The sequence below is a fragment of the Panthera onca genome, chromosome B1 (assembly GCF_046562875.1).
Source record: "Panthera onca isolate mPanOnc1 chromosome B1, mPanOnc1 haplotype 2, whole genome shotgun sequence".
Classification (NCBI taxonomy): Eukaryota; Metazoa; Chordata; class Mammalia; order Carnivora; family Felidae; genus Panthera; species Panthera onca.
In genome coordinates, this window is record NC_138342.1 from 135,682,446 (window position 1) to 135,707,847 (window position 25,402).

General features: G+C 37.7%; 1 protein-coding gene and 1 long non-coding RNA gene across 7 annotated transcripts in view; one reads left to right on the forward strand and one right to left on the reverse strand.

The window, feature by feature from the left end:
* The window catches only part of RXFP1 (relaxin family peptide receptor 1), a 134,794-nt gene that overhangs the window by 59,960 nt on the left and 49,432 nt on the right, over positions 1 to 25,402 (forward strand). For all 5 annotated transcript variants that reach the window (XM_060653891.3, XM_060653893.3, XM_060653894.3 and 2 more), the window contains exons 2-3: positions 45 to 182; positions 22,073 to 22,171. In XM_060653891.3, the coding sequence (XP_060509874.1) occupies positions 45 to 182; positions 22,073 to 22,171 (237 nt within the window). The remainder of the gene's footprint in view (positions 1 to 44; positions 183 to 22,072; positions 22,172 to 25,402) is intronic.
* LOC132675575 (uncharacterized) lies at positions 140 to 23,752 on the reverse strand. Of its 2 annotated transcripts, none has more exons than XR_013555111.1 (3): positions 23,657 to 23,752; positions 16,121 to 16,245; positions 140 to 248 (listed from the first exon to the last, which is right to left on the reverse strand). It is a non-coding gene; the product is annotated as an uncharacterized LOC132675575 (long non-coding RNA). The 2 variants fall into 2 exon arrangements; XR_013555110.1 differs by lacking the exon at positions 140 to 248 and adding an exon at positions 10,430 to 10,699.

A 25,402-nucleotide genomic window follows, 5' to 3' on the forward strand; every position in this document is an offset into this window, starting at 1 on the left:
GCCAAGCCTTTGTATTAACCTTCTCTCCTCCTTCTTCATCACAGTCCTTCACGGGAGTGGGCAGGATGTCAAGTGCTCCCTCGGCTATTTCCCCTGTGGGAATATCACCAAGTGCTTGCCGCAGCTTCTTCATTGCAATGGTGTGGACGACTGTGGCAACCAAGCGGATGAGGACAACTGCGGTGAGTGAAGCACTTGTAGTCACAGCAGGAATCAGGGCAAAATCACTGCAGGTAAAGTCTCTGAGACTGCTCAAAACAAGAGAAAAGAGAAACTAAATTGAAAAAATATATGTCACTTAGGGAAATCGTACATTGTTTTTTATTAGCTTCAAACATCCATTCTTTTTTTTTTTTTTAATTTTTTTTTTAACGTTTATTTATTTTTGGGACAGAGAGAGACAGAGCATGAACTGGGGAGGGGCAGAGAGAGAGGGAGACACAGAATCGGAAGCAGGCTCCAGGCTCTGAGCCATCAGCCCAGAGCCTGACGCGGGGCTCGAACTCACGGACCGTGAGATCGTGACCTGAGCTGAAGTCGGACGCTTAACCGACTGAGCCACCCAGGCGCCCCTCAAACATCCATTCTTTATATTATCACCACCAGTATTTGAGGAAAGTGGTGATTGTGCACATAGTAAGTTTTGTATCCCACGAACCCATCCAGTTAACATCTTACAAGCAAAATGGTGTAGGAATTGGGAATTTGGGCGCTGGAGACAAGACTGTCTGGTTTGAATCTGGGTACAACAATGACCAATTATGTAGTCTTGAGAATGTTTCTAAACCTCTCTTTTGACTCTCTTTCCTGATATTAGAAAAGGGTTTGGAAATTGTCCCTATGCTAAGATAACTTGGGAAGATTAAATGTAAGGGATTAGAGAAATGCAAGCATACAGCAGGTACTAGCTAAGTGTGAACAGCTATTGCTCTTTCTTGTTATCTGTTGCTAACTACAATTCTGATGGACAAATGAGACCGCCTAATAAAGAACAAACAATAAGTCCAGCTAACCTATTATTTACCAACAATCAAATTTATAACCTAATAAAGTCAACAAGTAGAGCTTCTGACCAAAGAGAATACCAGGAAAACTTGGCTTTTGGTTAGAATTTTGCTCAAATTTTGTTTAGTATATTCATTGTTTTCAAATTTTTAAAATTCTAGTTAGTTAAAATACAGTGTAATATTGTTTCAAAAATAGAATTTAGTGATTCATCACTTACATAGAACACCCACTGCTCAACACAAGTGCCCTCCTTAATACCTGTTGCCAATTTAGCCCATCTCCCCATCCACCTTCCCTCCATCAACCCTCAGTTTATTCTCTATCATAGAGTCTCTTATAGTTTGTTTCGCTCTCTCTTTTTCCTCCCTTCCCATATGTTCATTTGTTTTATTTCCTAAATTCCACATATGAGTGAAATCATATGCTATTTGTCTTTCTGTGACTGACTTATTTCACTTAGCATGATAGTCTCTAGCTCCATCCATGTTGTTGCAAATGGCAAGATTTCATTCCTTTTTTTAATCCAAATATTTATTTAAATTCTAGCTCATTAATATTTAGTGTAGTTTTGGTTCAGGAGTAGACTTTAGTGATTCATCACTTACATGTAACACCCATTGCTCAACAAAATGAGTGCCCTCCTTAATACCTGTTACCCATTAGCCCATCCAGCCCCTCCCCTCCAGCAACCTACCATGTTCTCTATAATTGAGTCTCCTATATTTTTGCCTCACACTCTGTTTTTATCTTTTTATTTTACCTTCCTTTCCCCTTTGTTCATCTCTTTTGTTTCTTAAATTCCACATATGAGTGAAATTATATGGTATTTGTTTTTCTCTGAGTTATTTCTCCAAGTTTTTCTCCGAGTTATTGTGCTTAGCATAATACTCCCTAGTTCCATCCACATCATTGCAATTGGTAAGATTTCATTCTTTTAGATAGGTAAGTAATATTCCATTGCATATATATGTCACATTGTCTTTGTCATCATCAGTTGATGGACATTGGGCTCTCTCCATAATTTGGCTATTGCTGAGAATGCTGCCAAGGTGTGCATGTCCCCCTTCAAAATCTGTATTTTGTATCTTTGGGTAAAATACCCCGTAGTGCAATTGCTGGGTTATAGGGTAGTTCTATTTTTAACTTTTTGAGTAACCTCCATACTGTTTATCAGAATGGCTGCACCAATGTACATTCCCATCAGCAGTGCTAGAGGGTTCCCCTTTCTCTACATCCTTGCCAACATCTGTTGTTTCCTGTGTTGTTAATTTTAGCCCTTCTGACGGGTGTGAGGTGATCTCTCTTTGTAGTTTTGATTTGTATTTCCCTGATGATGAGTAATACTGAGCATCTTTTCATGTGTCTGTTAGCCACCTGGATGTCTTCTTTGGAAAAATGTCTATTCATGTAGTCTACCCATTTCTTAACTGGATTATTTATTTTTTGGGTGTTGACTTTCATAAGTTCTTTACATATTTTTTGATATTAACCCTTTATGTCATTAGCAAATATCTTCTCCCATTCTGTAGGGAATGTTGATTGTTCCCTTTGCTGTGCAAAACCTTTTTATCTTTATTTCAAGCTTTCTTTTGCTTTTTTAACATTTATCTATTTTGTGAGAGAGAGAGAGAGAGATTGCAAGTGGGGAAGGGGCAAAGACAGAGGGGACAGAGAATCCCAAGCAGGCTCCAGGCTCTGAGCTGTCAGAGCAGGGCCCAGTGTGGGGTTTGAACTCATGAACTGTGAAATCATGACCTAAGTAAGGTCAGATGCTTAACTGACTTAACCACCCAGGCACCCTAAAGGTTTTTTATCTTGATGAAGTCTCAATAGTTCATTTATATTTTGGTGATGGTCAGTTTTTGTTGAATAATGGGAGTTTTTCTGTGATTTTTGGAATTCAATATGTTTCCTTCCCCAGATTAGGGAAGTTTCCAGCTATCATTTGCTCATATACCTTCTGCCCATTTTTACCTCTCTTCTTCTGGGACCCCTAGGATACAAATGTTATTATGCTATAAGGAGTTGCTGAGTTCCCTAAGTCTACATTTGTGATCCAATATTTTTCTTTCCCTCTTCTTTTCAGCTTTGTTACTTTCCATAATTTTATCTTCTATATCACTGATTTTCCCCCCTCTGTTTCATCCATCCTTGTCGTCATAACATGCATTCAGATTTGCATATCAGTTATATTATTTTTAATTTTAGCCTGACTAGTTTTTAGTTCCATTATCTCTATGGTAAGAGATTCTCTAGTGTCTCCTATGCTTTTCTCAAGCCCAGCCATCATCTTTATAATTATTGTTTTAAATTTTAGTTCAGACATCTTTCTTATATCTGTATTGATTAAATCCCTGGCCCTGGCTTCTTTCTTTTCTTTCTTTTGGGGTAAATTCCTCCATCTTGTCATATTGTCAAGGTGGAAGAAGGAAAGAAAGAAAGAAAGAAAGAAAGAAAGAAAGAAAGAAAGAAAGCTAGATCCTAGGTGTGTTTTGTTCTGCTTGTTAAAAGAAGCTAGATCCAAAATAATAATAATAATAATAATAATAATAATAATAATAATTTAAAAATTATAATAAAGATTAAAATTGCTTTTTCTGGTATCCCAAGGGGGGCTGAACAAAAGAAGCTAGATCCTATTTACCCTAGAGGTGAGGCTTTGTAGCAGCCTATGATCAGTAGACTTGGTGCACGCAAGGGGTTTGTGCTGATCTTCTGGGGGTGGGACCTGCTGTACTTACCCTAGGCCGACTTGCCTAGTGCAAATGCACCTGCAGGGCACAGAGTAGCAAGGCTTGGTAAAAGGGGCTCCAGCCTCTGGTTGGTGGTGCTATTTTGCGCACTGAAGTGGGTCAGTGCTATTGGGCAGGCTGAAAATGGTGTCACCCCGCTCTCTTGTCCCTGGAGCAGGGAGTTTGCAGCCACCACTCTTCAGGAAGCCCTCATTGGAGAGGCCGGGCCATCTCTCCCAAGTGTACTGCAGGCAGGAGAACTGCTTCTCCCCATGTGACCCAGGAGATCTTCAGCCCACACTGCCCACTCCCAGGTCTCCACCCTCCTCCCCCACTGGAGCACCACTAAGCCTACTAGGCGTGTCCCTGGCGATGGTGCAGACTTCTGAAACTTCAAACTCTGCACTCCACTATTTATAAAATCTTGTGGTATTCTGAGCCTCTCCCTGTCACAGTCAATGGCTTTAAGGGAGACTTTTTCTTGTGTAATTCCCTGCACACACTGTCACTCTCTCTCTCCTTCTCTCGCTCCTCTCCCTGTGATCAGGGCTCCCTCCCCATTGGAGTACCTGCAGCTCTTCTCTCCCCCAAATCAACTCTCTGCAGCTCCTACCTTCCAAGATGTGGCGGTTTTTTTCACCTCTACTCTAAAAAGGGACGAGGCAAGCCTATGGTCTCACTACTCCTCCACTACCATACCTCCAAATATCCTGTTCAAATTTCTGAAGCCGTAACAACACAAATTTATAAAAGAACTTCAACTGGCTGGGTCTGACCCACTGGGAAAATGAGCTTTGGTTAATAATGTAAAATAATGAGATTTCTTACTCATGGGGAAATAAGGTACTATTTTTGGAGGATAAAGACATACATAACAATCAGAAATGCTGCATAAATAAGTAATACACTGAAGAGACTTGCTGTTTTCACTCCCTAGAGTATTACAGACTTTTTTTTAAGACCCTACGCTGAAGGAATTAACACTTCTCTAGGTGGTAGCAGTTAACTCAAGAGTAAACACACTATCTAAACTGGTGAGATTAAGCTATGATTATCTTTGATTTGGATGGCTATACATATGTGTTGTCTTCTTTTTTTATAATTTTTTAATGTTTATCTATTTTTGAGACAGAGCATGAGTGGGGGAGGAACAGAGAGAGGGGGAGACACAGAATTTGAAACAGGCCCCAGGCTCTGAGCTGTCAGCACAGAGCCAGACACAGGGCTCAAACCCACAAGCCATGACATCATGACCTGAGCCAAAATCTTTTATATATTTATATATATGTATACATATGAATACGTGTGTGTGTGTGGGTATATATGTATACATATATGTATATATACGCATACATATGTGTATATATATGTTCTATCTTCTTAAAACACCTGATTACCATATAAACTTTTTAAAAACCAAGATAAAAGTGTTCTGCCCACCACCAGCCACTTCCCCCTTAAGCTGCTAGCAGTTCATATAGAGAGAGTGGCTTGAGAGTTTCCTACCAACTGATATGTTGACAGAAAGCAGGAAAAAACTTGGTAGGACAGGGAATTTGCCACCAAAAGTAATTTCTCAGTGAAAAAAAGCTTGGGAGCTCTTGCTCTAGTGCTGCATTTAAAGAAACCAAATAACAAAAGTAACAATCTTCAAAGTAGTAATCCTTAATTACTCAAGTTTTTCAGGATTCACCAACCAGCAAATTCAGATGGAGGCTATATGCATTGGAATGCAGAGATCAGGCTTGGGTGACCTGGATTTAAAATCTGGCTCTGGGGGCGCCTGGGTGGCGCAGTCGGTTAAGCGTCCGACTTCAGCCAGGTCACGATCTCGCGGTCCGTGAGTTCGAGCCCCGCGTCAGGCTCTGGGCTGATGGCTCGGAGCCTGGAGCCTGTTTCCGATTCTGTGTCTCCCTCTCTCTCTGCCCCTCCCCCGTTCATGCTCTGTCTCTCTCTGTCCCAAAAATAAATAAAAAACGTTGAAAAAAAATTTAAAAAAAAAAAATAAATAAAAAAATAAAATCTGGCTCTGAAGAGGGCAACGATGGCTGTTGTCTTTTCTGTGACGTGGGAATAATAAAAATATCTGTGTCCACATGTCTTAAAAAGATTCAGTGAGACACTGTATCTAGGATGCTTAGCCCAGCACCTGACACAAAATTGGCATTCAGTAAAATGTTAACTTGTGTATCAGCCAGTTGTAGCTACCTTACAAACTTAATGACATAAGAAGTAATCATTTCTTTAGCTTGCAATTCTGTGGGTCAACAACTCGGGCTGGGCTCAGCTGAGATCAGCTCCACAGTTCTCAACCTAGTTGGGACTTTTTCATGTACCCTCCATTATCTGTGGATCAGCTTTGTCGTCATGCCTGGGACCTTGGCTGAGATAGCCAGAGTGACTCAGCTCTGGCCCTCCAGTAGGCTACGCTTTCTGCTAGTGGTAGAGACATGGCACCCAGGGGTAACTGGACGTGTAAAAGGACTCTTGAAGCCTATGCTCAAAAAATGACACACTTGCCCCACATCCTTGTTGAAGGGAGTCACAAGACCAGTCCAGTTTCAAGGGATGAAATTGACTTCTCTTGCTGAGAGGAGCTGCAAAGTCACACTGCAAGGGGGTTGGGCAGAGGGAGGGCAGCCACTGCAACCACTTTTGCAAATTCTACCCCAGTTGGTATTATCATTGCTTTTCCCACAAACGTTGATATTAACTCTCGGTGACTCAGAGATTGCTTTTCCCACAAACATTGATATTAACTCTCGGTGACTCAGAGTCCCCACCTGTGTGACTTTAGGAAGTCCTGTCTGTTAAGCAATTTAAATATTTCTAGGAACAACCATGGTTTGTCTATTTACTTATTGAAACAGCAGCTCATATTTGAAGGAACACTATTTTTCCATATTTTTGTTTTTGTAGTTTTATGTTTATATAAATAGCTGTGTGTGTGTGTGTGTGTGTGTGTGTGTGTGTCCTGTTGATTATGAGATAGTCAGGAGGTGGGTAAGCTTTCCCCCATTTCCTGAAAATGTAACTATAGTTTATTTGGGCAGGACCAAATAAACTATATTTTATTTGTATATTTGGACCTTAATTATGTTAATTATCCTGCTTAACTATCCTGTTGAATTTTAACAAAGAAAATATACATTAGAGAAAATATTAAGGCCTACATCTTTACTCTTAGAATTTGAATTCTGATGACAAGCAGGGGCTTAACTCTTGTGAAAACAATACCATCAGAACAAAAATCAGGTTAGAGATCCATCATGGTTTCTTCTTTCTTCCACCTCTTTGCCTTTATCTCCCTCCCAATTCCCACCCCCCCCCCCGCACCCCCGCTCTCTGTGTATCTGAGGGCCATTCTTTCTTTTTCTGTCTCATTTCCATGTGCCTCCCCACTTCCATTCTGCCTCCCTAACTGTCCTCATCCCTTTTTTCACTGTCTCTCAATTCCCTTTCTACTTCGTGCTTGTCTTTTCCTCTCTTCTTTTCTCTTTCAAACCAAGTCCATCACAGTATTCGTAAATTAGACTTTAGTTATTATTCTGTTCATCCCATTAAGTTTACAAACTGCGTTGTTAATATTTTAATATCATTACCTCCAAAGAAAAAACCCAAGCAGTTGCTTTTAATTTCTATGTAGCACTAAATAGATTCCTGCCCCCACCCCCCTTCTCTACCCTTGGACTGTGTATCTCAGAATAGTGGCTTCTATTTTACGGTCAACAATAATGACTTTTCCTTACCCTCTTTGATTTCTTTTTAAATAGAAACAGAATGGTTGGAAGACTTCTCAACCTGACATCAGAAAGTTCAGGCTCAAATCCTGGAAGTGTCTTTTTCTATCTGTTGATACTTAGACAAGTCATTTCTTTTGGCTCAGTCTCACTTTCCTTATTTGTGAAATTGGAATAATAAATTTGTTGTGAGAATTAAATTAATTGCATGTATAGAAATGCATACACACACACATAAAACAGGTACTCAATAAATCTGTGTGGATCAGATTATTGACCACTATACTCAGTAGTTACTCTGGAGTTCACATCTTTTTCATTCTATCCCAGGAATAGTTTATATTTGATTGGACTTCAAACCAGGGAAATCCTGGTTTGTATGCATGTAGGGAAGGGTGAAGCAAGTTGAGTCAAAGTAATATAAGCAATCTGTTCCAAAGGTTTTGCAAAATGGTTATCTTAGGGACCCCTGATGTGAGCAGGGAGTGGTGTGCACCACCAGCATTCATAAAAATAAAATAGGTCACAGATGAAATAAGTCAAGTTCCAGCTATAGGTGTACATGGCATATGAAAGTAAACAGCATTTTGTTTAATCAAAAATACTAATTATTAAAAATGCAGGTGACTTGAATAGCAATTAATATTAAAATATTTATTAGACAAAAAAGATTCTGTTTATTAGGCAAAAAAAATATTGTTTAATGCTATTTAAAAATTTTTTTAATGTTCATTTATTTTTGAGAGAGAGAGCCAGAGGGGGAGGGGCAGAGAGAGAGAGACAGAGTCACAGAATCCAAAGCAGGCTCCAGGCCCTGAGCTGTCAGCACAGAGCCCGACACGGGGCTCGAACCCACGAGCTGTGAGATCATGACCTGAGCCGAAGTCAGACATTCAACTGACTGAGCCACCCAGGTGCCCCTGCTTAATGCTATTTGAAACCTCCTTTACTCACCATTGTCAACATCAAAAAAATAAAAAACCCAAGTCCAGTTTTGAAAATATGGGCAAAATCATAATCTATTCTTATGAAAACATGTCTATGTAACAAATACTATCTTAAACTATTCCTGGACTTCTTATGTCAGAAAAAAAGTACTCTCCTGAAATTTATCCAGGCCAGCAGATCTTCTACTGTAGTTCTGGACCAAAGCCATCAGCATTAGCCACGAAGCTACTAGGAATGCAGGTTCTCAGTCCCCATCCCAACCCGACTGAATCAGAAACTCTGCCGGTGGCTCAGCAATGTTTCTGAAAGCTCTTCAAGTCACCCCGCACACTACATTTCGAGAACCACTGACCTAGACCCAAGTGAGTGGAAAACAAGGAATGCAGGTGAGATAGTAGCAAGAGTAGAAATAAACTAGAGTCAAACTCTCAATATGGTATGCAGACTTACTAACTTGCTAACTCCATTATCATTATTACCAATTTGTTAGCTTTTATAAGAAACATTGGCACTGTATTGGTTGCAGTCATCTAGAAGTTAAAAAAAGAAGAATTTAAGTTGAACTCTGGTCAAAACCTCAGCAATGGTAAGTTGACGTGTTGCTGCGTCCATGCATGTACAGGTTGGAACATCCCAGGAAGGAAAACAGAATTTTATCATCACCTTTAGGGTCCAGGTGACAAAAATTATGAAATGCAGTTATTTCCTCTTGCTTCTTATTACTGAATTTCCTTCACTGGCTGTGAATTGTTTTCTTTCTTTTTTTTTTTTTTAATTTTAGAGTATCTACATAATTTGTGCTCCCCTGGCTGTTCATTTTTTAAGACATTCATGTTTACATTCTGTTTAATGCTAATTAAATTAGGTCAGAAAGTTGATTCTTTTCAGAATATGTAAACTTCATGCATATTTGAATAAGCAGCATTAAATATATTTACAATCACATAAAATATAATATCTTAACATATGAATAAAAGAAAAATCCACAGGTAAAAATCACTTTTAGAGTGCTCATTTATAAGTTAATAATGTATTGCCAAATAAAAAATCTTTCTGTAATGGAAAGGAGACTTTTCCTTAATTAGAATTTTTAAGATACACCCTAAAAAATACCTCCAAGCTGTTACCATTGACACCAGTAGTAATTATTAAAGTGGAAAAGTAAGTCAAATCAAAATAGTAGCTATAAAATTTAGCAGAGTCACCCCCAAAATGAAACACCATTAAATAAATTAAACTGACTCCCCATATATCGAACTATAATATGAACTAAATATATTTAGGGAGAAAAATGTGACTTTTGTGTTATCACAAGCATTTTAAACAAGCACTCCTATTTGCTTATTGAGTTCCCACTTTTCTTTACAAAAATAATTTCTCTATAATGGAATAGTTTACTGAATACAAAAATAAAATATCTCAGTATAAAAAGTATAACACATCTACTCACTGAACATTTTTCAGTGACACAAGGCAAGCAAAAGCAATAGATTTGAAGTTTTCCATTGAATTCATAAGAATCCCTTTCTTTCCAAAATATTTGGGCAATACAGAATTTATAGACATACATATATCAAAATTGGTTACACCATTTTTATAATAACTTTGATCCTTACTGATAAACTTCAATATGAAATATATATTTTTTCCCCTGAAAAATTTGATAACAATTCCCATACAATTTCCATACGTGTTTGCTGTGTATCCTAACCCACTTTTCATCTCTACTCAGAACTATCTATGCAATCAAACAGACTAGAGACCCAAAAGAGTCTCAAAGAGTCCTTAGAGTAGTACTTGGTATCACAATGGCAAACCAAAAGAAAAGGGACCTTTTGCTTTTTCAGCTAAAACTCTGAGATACCTGGATGAATATATCTGGGTAAATACCAAAGGAATCAGATTACAAAAATGTTAGGACCCTCATTCAGAAATCACTTATGTCCATTTTAAACTGAGCGTAACTCAGTAGTAAACATGAAATATTAAAGTAGTGTCAAATTCGCAGATACTATGGCATTTATTCACTACCTCTAGATTTTTATTTAAAAGGAACTCCGCATTTCCAGATTAGAATTTGTTAGCATTTCCTCTGCGTTATAAATGGATGGTTGTACAGAGAGGGCTCCCCTTCGAAGTTACACCAGCCCAACTTCATCCCCCGGTTGGAGCCAAGTTGAGTTACTCTATCATGAAGACCTGAGTTCTGATGCCGTCCCTCTGTAGACTCTTTCTCTGAACACTCCTCACTTTAGCAGAGGAAAAGGATGTCTACAGGAAAAAAGATGAAGACTTTTGTTATTCCGTTTCCATGTTAGTTTTTCTATAATCCACAGGGGAAATAGAAATCTCTTCTAATACATTTTGGGTAGTGTAGTAGGTTAGTATCTGCTAAAAAGGTATGTCCACGTCAAACCTCAGAATGTGACCTTATTTGGAAATAATGTCTTTGCAGATGTAATGAAGTAAAGAGTTTCTGGTTTCCCCCAGATTCTGCTGTCTAGGGAAATGGGAGGACAAGAAGACCCTTCTACTCTCCCTCTCTGGTCCAACTGTCTTGTGCAGACTGGGAATAGCAAAGCTCGTTCTTCTGTTATGTTTTTCCAAATTTCAGTGCTCAAATATAGGCCTTTGAAAATCAAATACTAAGAATTTGATTCCTTTTGTTATCTGCAAGCTTCTGTGTCATCCTTTCTCCAAAACAACAAAAGCGGAAAACTTTAGCTGCCTGCTCTAGGAAAAAGGACAGAGAATGAGAAAACTTCAAGGGAAGAAAAACTTTGTTAATATCCCAAAATATTTTTCTGCACTTACTAATCTATAAGAATTAGATAAACAGTATTTATTTATGAGTGTGATGGTGACGATATGTATTTTTAAATATAATTTTTAAATTTTTAAGTGGGCCTGCATTGAAAACTCTGGAATACCAAATATTCCTTCGTTTCCTAAATACAGTTTTTTATACAACGGTCAGAATGATGGGAAAGGCAGGCAGTTTGATGTAGAACTTAGCTCTTCGCATTTTAGAATATTCCATTAAAGTTAGCGGTCTGCCTTTTTCAAGGTTAAAAACACAAGAGGAAAAGTGACATGGGTCATAAATATGTATTAATACACAACCATGCATTGTCTGTTCAAAAATATGTGGTTTTCTATTTCTTATTCTCAAAAGAGCACTGGAAATACCTAAGGAACTGAAACTTTCACTTTTCTCTACACACAAACCTCATTTTATTTTTTTTTAAGTTTTTATTTAAATTCCAGTTAGTTACCATACAGTGTAATATTAGTTTCAGGTGTAGAATTTAGTGATTCAACACATACATACAACACTTACATTCAACACATACATACATACTTACCTTGCATACAATACCTGGTGCTCATCACAAGTGTTCCTTAATCCCCATCACCTATTTAACCCATCCCCCACTTACCTCCCCTCTGGTAACCATCAGTTTGTTCTCTACATTTAAGAGTCTGTTTCTTGGTTTGCTTCTCTCTCTTGTTTCCCTTTGCTGGACAAACCTCATTTTAACCTCAAGCTTGTTTATCAAACAATGCTTAAACAATGTTTGGGTTAACTTCACAAAGACTTTCATCCCAGAACACTTCCTACTTGATAGGCCACAAAAGGTAGTTTCTTCGGTGGCCTTAATTTTCTTTAAATATGCCCAGGATAATGTCACACCCTTTAATTTCTTCAGAGCTGCCTCCAAAGGTATTAGGAGCCTACAAAGAAGCTAATACTTTCTGTCCAGCAAACTACTATTGTCGTTCAAATTCAAGGAGATCCCACACAGTTAGTTGGATGAATTGTTCTGCCTGGCCAGTCCGCATCCAAAGGTTTATTCTAATGGCCCAGGGCACCTTTACTCTGGGGATCATTCCTTTCTGAGAAAAAGATACTCCCAAGAATGGGTGCTGAGGTGAGTAAATGTCTCAGAATCAGGAATGCTCCACTTTACATAAACCCAAACTTTATAAATCATCTGTTCATTCATTAGTCAATAAACATGCATACTTTGTAACCCATAAGGTTTATGCCTTCATTTTAATAATAAAAAAAATAAAGGAGACCATTTGACACAGCATCATTACATCATCCTTTGTTTTGGCCTCCTCTCTGTCAGAGACACAAGTCCCTTAACCTTGGATTATTCCAAACCCAAACATCAGGGGTGCCCAGGAATGGCTGTTGAAAATTGATGGGAACTTTTGGGAATCCTGCTCTGAGAACTAGAGGCAGCAGCCTTCCCTGAGGGCTGGCGAGAGGTGCTGCAGTTCTGAGCTCCACCTCCAGAAATGCTGATCTCCTAGGTAGTTTTGGAGCCCAGAAATCTGCATTTTTAACAAACATGGCAGATGAACATACTTGTTAACGTTTTGAAATGATTCATTTCCCAATGCACAGACAATATTATTACCCTGTTTAGAACACCTGGAAAGTGGTTAATTAGTGTAGAGCAGTGGTTTTCAAAGGCATCAGATCAGGCTTGTAAAAACCTAGATTGCTCCTCCCTCCTCCCCCCATCTACAGTTTCTGATTCAATGTCTCTGGAGTAAGACTCAAGAATTTGCTTTTGTTTGAAGTGCCCAAGTGATGCTAATGCTGCTAGTCCTGGATCTACACTTTGAAAACCAAGTGATCTAGACAGACTCTTTCTTGTGCAAATGAGAAAACAAACACTTTCCAAAATGTATGGCATCTTATAACAAGAATTAAACAAATTTAAAAATACCTCTTTTTAAAAAAATTTTTTAACGTTTATCTTATTTATTTTGAAAAAGAAATAGAGCAAGCAGGGGAGAGGCAGAGATAGAGGGAAAGAGAAAATCCCAAGCAGGCTCGGTGCAGTCAGGACAGAGCCCCACAGGGGCTCGAACTCATAAACTATGAGATCATGACCTGAGCTGAAATCAAAAGTCAGACACTTAACCGACTGAGCCACCCAGATGCCCCTAAAGATATTTCTTTAATGCCTGTGTTCTCTTTCATCATATTAGCATGCATTATTAATCCTAAGTGGAGATATAGGATGCAGCATTTCCAAATGTATTTCACCACAGAGCTCTCTCCTCAAGGAGAATCCTGGGAAACTATTTGAGGAAAGCCCAATACAGCACCATAACAAATTAGTGCATTTTAAGAAACTTGGACCTTTCCCATTCCCATCCAGACCTCATCCCTTGAACCACCCCCACCCCTATACATCTGCCCCAGTGCCAGAAGAATCTGAGAGCATGGGAGGGGCAGGTACATTGTCCAGAATACAAATCATTGTGTAATCCACTTTTCCATAAAACTAAAATTATAACGGGTACCTGGCAGGCTTGGTCGGTGGAGCGCGTGACTCTTAATCTCAGTGTTGTAAATTCAAGCCCTACATTTGGGTGTAGAGATTACTTAAAAATAAAATCTTTAAAAAAACTAAATTATAACAAATACTTGATGCAAGTGAAATGATGTTTTAGTATTTCATATACTTCATATACTTTAGAGGAGCTAGTAAGAGCCATATTTTAAATATATTTAAAGTAGCTTTGTAGTCACTGAAGTATATAAAAAATGCATAGGTTTATAAGATTATTTCCTACTATACTGCCATAAGGAGATAAAATGAATATACAAATAAGTAGAGTATGAAGCAGATTACAGTAAGCATAATAAGAAAGATATAAGCAATTTAAGTAAATTATAAGTAATTATATAAATAAATATATATACATATGTAAATTAAGGACCACTTGCAATCTTATTGGAGTGTTTGAGCTACTCATTATTAACAATCAACAACTTTGCTAAAGAAAAGAAGTATGCCTCTTCTGATGGACAAGATTTTTGTGTGACTAAATTAGCTGTGCTCTACTGCAGTGGGAGAAGGGCTCCAGCTGACTAGGGTCAATTTCATAACGCAGTTCTCCCAAAACTTGTTCTAAGACTCACATGGGACACCAGTGGAAACTATGGATTCCTAGACCCCACACTAACCAAACAAATCAGAATCTACAGTAGAAGATCCTGGAAAACTGAGTTTTTGATAAGTGCTCCAGTTCCCAAATTTTATTGTAGAATAAGAGAGACTGGGTTTTCTCTGAGGTGTCTTTGAGGGTAGAGCCTCATTCATTCATTTATTCATTCACTCACTCAGTTAGCAAATATGTACTGAGCTCATGTGGCATGCACCACCAGATTTTTCTTCATCTGTGTCATTAATTTTTATTTACATTGTTAAATAACAAATATTCAACTGAATAAATTGATCAAATTGGCTTTATGTAAGGATTCATGAATCAAGCAGCATCCAATATAGCAGGTAGAAAGAAGTTCTGTTGAGCTGCAGAAAAGGAAAAGTTTCTAAAGACAGAGGAGAAAAAAAAAAAAGGAAATAATTAACCAAGAATGCATTGTTTTAGGCAAGGTTGCCCTACTAAGAGAAACAGAGGGGGTTTATCAGTGGATTATCTCCTAGTGCTGACCAGGAAATTTCAAATTGACTGGTTAAAGGTCACATTCCTGGGGAGTTAAGACTACAATTAGGTTAGGTATTAAGTCTTGCTTTGCTGATTTGGGGATTAGCACAAGTGACATTATTTGGAGTCTGCTGTCTCCTTTTTAACAATAGTATCATTCCATCATTTTTTAGCTAGAAAAAATTCTTTTTCAATAAACATTTATATTGTTAATCAACACTATTATTCACTCAGCAATACATAAGGAAATGATACGCCCTAACACAATGGTCTTCTAGTAAAGTGCTCATTATATGACCTTATGATGCACACAAAAAAACCAGACAACCAAACTTTAGTGGGATCATTACCAAAGTATGAAAAACCATTCTGCTCACTGCCCCAAACATCCTTAAGAATGAAGGATTTAAAATATAGAAACACATATTCCAAAAGCTGTTTTCTTAAAAATGCTAACTTTCCAACTTTGCAATTTTGGCTATAATTCCTATGTTCTATATTCCTGCCTTCTGGTGGGGGGAAGTAATGAGTGGGAAGAAGCAAATGCTTTGGGAAGGCAGAAAGAAAGGTAAAAACTAATTCCTAAAAAGCTTGTGTGTTTGAAGATGTTGCTGTTTAAAAAGAGATTGTCCCAAAAAAGATATGCTCTATCTAAGGAAGTATGAGCAGGTTTGTCTTGCTTCTTTCTGCATTCTAAAAGTACCCACATCTATACTAATGTCACATCTCTTTCCTTTTTTTTTTTTGACTCTGTGTGTGTGTGTGTGTGTGTGTGTGTGTGTGTGTGTGAGTGAGTATGTTGTGTTGAGGTACAATAAGGTAGAAAAGGAGAAAAAAGGAGTAGGATTAAGAAAATGAAAAGAGAAGCAGCATAAATAACTACACATGTCAATTTGTTGGACTAAATCATTGCAACCAAGGCCACAGAGTGAACCTCTTAAAATAGAGAGCAATGGTGAGGGACAAAGTATTAGCACAGGGTGCCGAGCCCATGATTTTAAGCACTGAACTATCAGTTAATGGTAAAAAATGTGGCAAATTGAAATAGTTCAGTTGTAAAAATTCAGTTCCATACAGGGCCTGCTAAAGAACCAGAGTGAAAGAAAATCAACATCTACTGGCACTCACCCCATCCCTGATCTCATAAATTTCCCAGCAGCAGTGAAACACTAACCATAGAAACAGCCCTATGTTTCTGGAATGCTGTCACCTCACCTCATTTCCATTGCTGTTTTCTGAGGTCTGGGCGGATGTGTCAGGAACATGAACATGAACATGAACGTGGGGCAGGGGGTGTCCTCCTCCTCCTCCTCCTACAAAGCCAACAAGGCGCTGGCAGCCTGAAAGGAGAAATTCTTCAGACCTTTGCAAACCACTTCTGCCTTTGCTCTCTAGATACACAACAAGCTTGTTTATAAAAATAATCAGTGCCTCAACATATCCAGAGCCAAATTACTTATCTTACATGTCTTATTTATAACATGTAAATGTATAAAAAATCATAGCATAAATCTATAAAAAAATTTATTTTTTAAATTAATGTTTTAGTAATACTTTAATGATTTACAATGTTTTCATTGATTCCATAAGTAGCAATAGTGATGAGCTTAAATTCCAGTTAATAACTACTTCTGGTTGTTATTTAAATGAATTTTTGGGGATGCCTGGGTGGCTCAGTTGGTTAAGCATCTGACTCGAGCTCAAGTCACCATCTCATGGTTAGTAAGTTCGAGCCCCGCATTGGGCTCTGTGCTGTAAGCTCAGAGCCTGGAGGCTGCTTCGGATTCTGTGTCTCCCTCTCTCTCTGCCCTACCCCTTCTCACACTCTGTCTCTCAAAAATAAGTAAATGTTAAAAAAAATTAATAAATGAATTTTTGTATAATTCACACAATTCTGATATAAGAGCCTCAATAATGGAAATGAAATAGACAACAGAAAAATAAGCAATAAATAGTATTGGTTAAATACTTAAAGCCAATATCACACAAAAGCTGAAATTCTGTAGGTAGACTATGTATTGATAAATCATCTATTTGGCCTAGGAAAGAAAAATTTTTAATTATTTTATTATTTTAACTCTTTAGTAAATTTTGATAATCTGTTTCACTTAAACATCTTAGAAGCAGTTTTTCCATCTGTAAATGAAGTGACAATAGTGACCCAATAGAATTACGAGGATAAAATAAAGTACCTAGTACAATGTAGTATGTATTTGCTAAACACAAGTTCTCTCAGAGCTAAGTGCTAATATTCAATTTCTCTGTTAAAATGGGAGAATTAAAATCTCTCACAGAATCCTCCTTTCTTATATCTAAAGATATGAACCAAGTTTTTTAAAGTAAAACCTTGCCAAAAAGTCAACAAACACAGCCAAACCAGGAAAGGGGGAAAGCCAATGCCGTAAACCAAAACCGGACAGCCAAGGAAACAAATAGGTAATTCTGAGCCCAGAAGAATAGATCATTTTGTAAGGCTCTTAAACCTATCCCTAGAACCCATACTGGAGATGCAGGAAAATGTTGGAAAATGTCATCATTTCTGTAGTGAGACCACAAAATTAAACTACACCAAAGCTCATAGTTTCAGAAAAAATTCACTGCTTTGTTCTCACTCATGAGATTCCACCTGGGCTCCCAAAATGCTATAAATGTCCAACCACACTTAAACCATATTTTAATCCAATAATTCAAAAGGTCTCTGTATCTATCAGTGTTTAATGGAAAAACCAGAACCCATTCTAGGTATGTTAAACAGAATTTAGATACAAAATTCCCGGTAAGGCTGGAAGAGTGGGCGTCAGCAAGGCTCCCATTAGTGCCATTGAATCCAAGAACACATCAACATAGCTGCAATCCAAAGACTGAGACAGTGACTACCCCAATCACTGCTGATCCTGCTGTCCCTACCACTAACACAACTGCCTCTTCACACCCACAGAGCTGGTAATACTCGAATTGTCATGCTGCTGCCATAAGTGCCTCTTAACACAGTGTCTCTGTTTTAGACATAGCAGCAGGAAAATGATCTCTGCCTTTCTTCTATCAACCAAAATATGTGTGAGTGCACATGATCCTGGCTGTAAAGAAGATGTGAAATGTTATGAGCTTTGCAGTCTCTACTTTCCAGGAACACACCAATGAAGGGGGAGTTGAACAGAGGTTGAGCAAGCCAATCTACAGTATCCACCATAGGTCCATTTCAGCTCTACAATACATGGGCCATGTCCCTCATAATCCACCCCTTTGGTGACTCAATGCCCATAAGTGTTTGCCTCTTGACTTTATTTAGTCTAAGGCAATAATGAGTCTTGATTCCTGTCAACAGTCTGGCAAACTACTGCTTGAGCCAGCACACTGAATCCAGAAACCTGTATTAATTAGCTGTGCTCAAAGTTATAGTCCCTCCTCCTAGTATAGTATACTTAGAAATTGTTCCCAAACAATTCCCTTGAGTTTCTGCTTATTTAAAATAGCAAAATCTTTTGGTATGTAGATCTTCTTTTTCTGAGTCCAACTTGTGCTTGGCTTCTTGGGTGTGTTAGGATCTGACTCTAGTTATAATAGTCTGGGAAGCAGAAAAGAATACTCAAAATGTGGGGCCTGAAGAGACCTCAAAAGTTATTTACCTCAAGTAAAGCAACTAGCACGTCTCCAACAGACTACAACCAACCTTATGGGACAGGGAAGGGAGAGGTTTTTGCTGACAGGAAAGGTTCCATGGGATGGGGATTCAAAGTATTTAAATTCAACTCAACGTACTCAAATGTCCCATTATAATTTGCAGGGCTTCTCTCCTTCCAAATCAGAGTCTTAATGTTCACTTAAAAGAGATAGCAAAACATGGATTCAGCTTATGCTGTAACCTTTGTAATCCACTGGATCAGAGTCTATCAGATTTGAGGTTACATCAATCCTGAGATCACAAGAGATAAAAGATTATCTTAGAGTGATCATGGAAGCTCAGTAGTTCTCTGAACTTTTTCATACTGATAAGATTGAACCTAAACCCTGGGCTTATCATTTTCTAGCTTTAATCTCCCCAGGACATCTCCATAGCTATCTTATTCCACAACTCTAGAAATTTCTCATTTTCATTCTAATGATTTACCATAGCAACTACTGTGCCAGAGTGTAGCCTTCTAAGAGGCACATCATAAGGAAGCCATAAGTGATCATTGAAGTCACTTCTTTGTCACAGTGTGACATAAACTTTGAGAGTCCCATTTTCTAATAGTAACAGTATTGCCATTATCTTCAACACCAACCAGTTCAAATCATCAATCTAATGTTTCCATTCTTGAGAGCATTATCTGCAATCCCTTCTAGAAGGAAGAAACAGAAACCACTCTTGTTTGGCGGGGGGGGGGGGGGGGGGGGGGGGGGGGGGCTTAAGAAAAAGCAGATTTCATGCTAGGAAGAAGGTGTTTATAGAATCACTGTTAAGGCTATAGAAGCAAGAATCAGGAGTGGAGAACAAATCACCATAATTGCAAGCCCAAGATCAAGAAGTACTAGTGACATTCTGTCACTGTCACTAGTACTGCTAATAATCTCTTTACTTGTGAAACTGAACCCTGAGACTGGTTGCAGTAGCTGCCCCAACTCCCACTATATACCCACAAGACCGGTATCTATAAACTTCTGATCTCACATGCGTGCATTCAAATGGAAGAACTTATCTGTAACAAGAACCCTAGTTGCTAAAGGTATGAAAAACATAGATTTGAGCTACCAACTTCTTTTTTTTTTTTTTTTTTTTTTTTTACACCTAAAGATCGATTTATTTATAAAAAAGTTTACAGCATGTGGTCATGACTGTGAACAATTCAAATCACTCAAAACTGGGTCAACTAATTCTAATTCATTAACTGTGGGAATATAAATCGATACAACTTATATCAGAGAACAATTAGAATTATCTATAAAAATTACATTGTATATACCATTTCACTAAAATACTTTAAGAAATTTTACTCCAAAGATAAAGTAACAAAACTAGACTGGTAGATATATATATATATATATATATATATATATATATATATATATTATTTTTTTTTTTTAATTTCAGCTTTATTGAGGTACACTTGCCATATAAAATTGAAAGATATTTAAAGTATACATTGTGGTGATTTGATATACATATATATTGTTAAATGATTCACTGATTTCCCCACTGTGAAAGGATTAACCATGATATTTTAATCTAAATCTTTCATTTATTTATTTTTTTTTTGAGCTACCAACTTCTAAAGAACAAGAAAGCATTCTAAACCCAGTGTAGAACAAAGGAGGAACAAACTGCACAAAATCTACCACAGACTCAATAGCTTGTAGTCTCTATTTGGCTGTATAACCTCAGTCTTTCCAATTTCCTCCCATTCTTCCTGTTTCTCTAAGATACCATCCTCATGGTGTCAGAGGCTGGGGAGGCACCTTGAACTGATACCTGGGTATTCAGTGGATGGTATTTTCTGTTTCTAGGATGTTGTTCCTGGCCACCTAGTTACTGGTACCCATCTGGGGTCTCATGCTGAAGAGAGTGGTTGGTAAACTTGAGGGCCATCACTTATCTCCCTCTGAACTGAGATCTCATTATATTATTTTGCTACTTCTATTTTGAAATCTTCTGTAATAGACAAGTTTTAAAACTAAAGAGGCATGCTAAAGGAAGAATATTTTAAACACAATGTTTAAATAAACTTGTATTCGATTTTTCACTTTTAGTGGGATTTCTAAAAGCAAGACTAATTTTACAAGTATAAATAGCATTTATGCTAGACTTAATACTAATTTATAAAAACGGGAAAATTTTGGGGTGGCTGGGTGGCTCAGTCAGTTAAGCCTCCGACTCTTGGCTTCAGCTCAAGTCATGATCTCATGGTTTGTGAGTTTCGACCCTGCATCAGGCTCCATGCTGACAGTGCAGAGCCTGCCTGGGATTCTCTGTCTCCCTCTCTCTCTGCCCCTCTTCTGCTCTGTCTCTCAAAATAAATAAACTTTAAAAAATTTTTAAAAAAACAAGAAACTTTTATAGGTTTTGTCATCTTCTCATATGTTTATGCATCCTTAAAGAGTCTTGGCAACATTCTGAAAAAATTTTAAAACCTCTGGAAAGAATCTCTGGAAGGATTGTACCATCTGCAAAGATGTCCAGAGAAGTTGCCCCTACACCCCCATGCAAAGTCCATTCTATCACATAATTGGCTTCCTTGTCTCTTATGTTTAGTATTAACTAAAAGGTCATAAGGAATTTTTTACGGTAAAATTATTTCTTTGGTTTTCTCCCCAAGGAAGGACTTTTATAATTTTTATGTTTTTTAATTTTGTTTATTGTTTATTTATTTTTGAGAGATAGAGACAGAACATGAGCAGGGAAGGGGAAGAGAGAGAGGGAGGCACAGAATCTGAAGCAGGCTCCAGGCTCTGAACTGTCAGCACAGAGCACGACACGGGGCTCTGAACTCATGAACCATGAGATCATGACCTGGGCCAAAGTCAGATGCTTTACCAACTGAGCCACCCAGGCGCCCCAATTTTTATGGTTTTTTAAATGATACAAGAGCTTAATATAAAAATCAGAAAATATAAATGAGAAAATATGTAAGCACTCAGAAGATAATTCCTGTTAAAACCATCCATGACACCATGGTGCCCTTTAAAAGAGAGAACGAACGAAAGAAAGAAAGAAAGAAAGAAAGAAAGAAAGAAAGAAAGAAAGAAAGAGAAAGAAAGAAAAAAGTAAGCAACGTGATCATGCTGGTCAGGTTCTTTTTTTCTTTAACAGTCATGATCATCTATCCATATTAATACATCTCCAATATCAGTTTAAATGATAGAAGAGAAAATCATAATTAATATGCTAGGAACAGTATGCTGTGTTTCAGTACTTAAGAAAGCACTGTTTCTTAAAATGTGGTTCAAACACTACTTGCCAAAGAATCACCCACAGTGCCCATAGTGGAGATGTGGGGACCCATCGCAGACATGTGAAATCAGGACCTCTAGGTGGGGGCCCAGAAATTTCCATTTCTCAACAAGCTCCCAGATGATGCTTGTCTCTCTTGTGACAATCACCTGTTTATTTTAAAGAGAGGACCTATTTTTCCCAACACACCAGAGTATTTCTGTTTTCTTGAATTTTCTGCTTTCTGATTTTTATTTTAGGAGACAACAATGGATGGCCTATACAATTTGACAAATACTTTGCCAGTTACTACAAAATGACTTCCTTGTATCACTTTGAGACACGAACATCTGAATGCTGTAAGTAATCAGAGGGATTGAGTCTCCTTTTCCATGAGTTCATAATAAGATGTCATGTTTTTAAAAGTTGGATCCAACATATTTTTTAAAAGGTTAATTATAGTTTTCTAACTGCAAACTCTATCAGACATGTAGCCTTAATTTGAGAATTCTATTCAAAAGTGACTCAGGGATCCCAAGTAAAAAAAACAATACATTATGCCAGATACTGTTATGAACAAAATTAATGTCTGTCAGTCAGGGTTGCTATTATATGTCCCTTTTTCACAATCACTATAGACTCTGATACAAAGGGAACTGTAGAAACAGAAGGGCAGAGAAGCTGTTTGGATTTTAATGTTTGCAAGTGAAAAAGCTTCTGGGGTCTAAACTACTTTAGAAATACAAAAAAGTCTCATCAATACAAGAGCTATTAATACAAGAGCTATAACCTGCTATGTTTAGTCGCATACTGAAAACTTCCAACACACAGGAGGGGCTGTGGGAGGGTATGACCTTAGGACGGACTCTGCAATATTTTAGAACATGAAGATCTTGTCAATTTTTCCTTTTAAATAATTTGTGTTTATTCTGATAAATTATGCAAATGTAAATTTGTGCCAGGGAGTTACAATTTGATCTTAGCTCTGCAAAACCTTGGTTAAATAGTTGGGGGTGGGAGTGGAGAGAATCCTTTACTATATTATTTCCTTTATGATCTATTACAAGTTGTAAAGTTTTTTTCTTAAGGTTTAATATTTTTTTTTGTCTTCAGCATTCAGATGATAATAATAAAAAACTACTACTAACAGTCCCCAATTTAAGGACCATACTTCTATCCTGCCAATTCACAGATTACAAGCAATCTGTCTCAGTCTAACATTTTTTCCTTGTACAGAAACCAAATTACTCGATCGTTGAAAAGCTAAAACTTTTTGAGAATGAAAAAGGTAACAGGTATAATTTAACTGCTAATAGAATAAAAACAAAAAACAAACAAAAAAAAACTAATGAATTATGCCATGTTATCTCAAAACATGGATTTTATTTTTTTGTTTTATTGTATAGCCTTTCCTGAGTCTATAGACTCAGAGGCTACCAGCATTAACTTGCTGGTGCATTACTTATCTTTTTTATTTTAACATAGTTGAAATATCCTGTATAAACCATTTGTATCATATTTTCACTTAGCATTTTGACATAATCAGGTATCCATGCTATTATAAGCTCTTTTTGAATATACTATATATTTTTAAGTGTTATAATTTGCTTACTCATTCTTTGATTGTTGGATATTTTGGTGTTATTTTTTTTTTCATTTTTCCCTATTACAGGTAACCCTGTAATCAACGTATATGAATTATTTTAACTCTGTCAATATAAACAGAAAAAACACACTGGAAGTAATGCTAATTTCATTCCCTCCATTTTAGCCCTTCCTAGTCTCACTCTCAGAACCTTCATCTTCTTTCCCAACCCACACCCTTCCTTCCCCACAACACTCACATTAGACATGGCTGTAACTTGGAGACAGAATCCATTTTCAGAGATCCATAGCCAAAATGGTTACTTACAACCATAAAACTGTTTAAAAGTTCTTGGCGGAGACTGTTTACAAAAAACACAAAACCTAAGTTATGATTTTGATCTCTTGTAATCCTATAAAATAGTCTGCAGAGTTATTTGGGAGGAGAGGTAGAACACCTGTCATCCCATAGCTGAGCAAAGGGAAGTTTAGTAGGTCAAAGTCATCTACCACCTTTGTCATGGAAATCTCTAGTTTGCATTAAGACACTTTTCCACTCTCTGGAGGCTTTGCAGTAAAGGTCAAAAACTGGAAGCCTACAAGCAGAAAATTCTCATAGAAAGTTTTCTTTGTTCTGTGATGTTTTAAAATATTTTAAGTTGGCTATTATCATTTTTTAAAATAGGTACATAAGTACCTATGTATGACATTGTATTTCTGGCTTCTTTGAGAAAGCTGGTTGACTTGGCTACACATGTTCTTATCCTAATATGGCAACAGTTAGGAGAAGCTGTTCCACTGGGACATCTGGACAATGCCTACACCTTTTTTGCCAGTCCCCTGGACATAAGAGTCTGTTACCTCTACCATACAGGTTAGGGTTTCAAAGTAAACGTAGAGGGAAAACACTCCTCATCGTTCTCATTAATCAACCATTCCTATTGTACTATTGAGCTATACGAACACATCATTGAAAGTCTAACAGACATTAGAACTATGAGGTCACATCTTTAAGACCATCACTACAGCCCCACAAGATGGCCAAAGGGATACATTCAACTCTTCCTCTTCCCAATGGCAGCAGTGAGAATAGAATGGCTGGCTATGCATTAAAAAAGTTCACTCCCAGGGGGCCTGGGTGGCTCAGTCGGCTCAATGTCTAACTTTGGCTCTGGTCATGATTTCACAGCTCAGGTCATGATCTCACGGTTGGTGGGTTCAAACCCCACATCAGGCTTGCTGATGTCAGCATGCAGCCCACTTTGGGTCCTCTGTTCCCTTCTCTCTCTGCCCCTCCTCCACTTGTGCGCTCTCTCTCTCAAAAATAAATAAAACATTTTTTTTTTAAATTCACTCCCATAAATGACATTTTTGACATCCTTACATCCCTATGTAATCCAATCCAAAAGAAGATCATAAAAAATCCTTTAACGAACTCCTGAATTTTCCAGAAAAAAAAAAAAAAGAATTCTACCAACACTATAATTCATGTTTAGCTCTCCTCTTTCTCGCTAGTTAAAAATGACTTAGTCTTCCATTAAGGGTTAGATTATGTTATTAATAAATACTTTATTTTTTAATGTTTTATTTCCTTTTGAGAGAGAGAGAGAGCAAGCATGAGTGAGAGGGACAGAAAGAAAGAGGGACAGAGGATCTGAAACAGGCTCTGCACTGACAGCAGCAAGCCCAACTGGGGGCTCAAACTCATGAACGGTGAGATCATGACCTGAGTCGAAGTCGAGGCTCGCCTTTACTGAGCTTCCACCCAGGCACCCCGATAAATACTTTATTCTTAAGTAGCAGCTTTAACATGGACATTAAAGCCCATCACACACTGTCAGTCATGTGACCCCTGGACATAACCACTCTCCTTGCATGAGTAAAAGCAGATGACTTCATTCATTTTTGCAGCAAATGGAGAAGAGTAGTCTGCTATTTAAAAAAACAAAAAATGCATGGGTTCGTAAATTGTATGTGTTTTCTCATCTTAATGTTCTAGCATCATT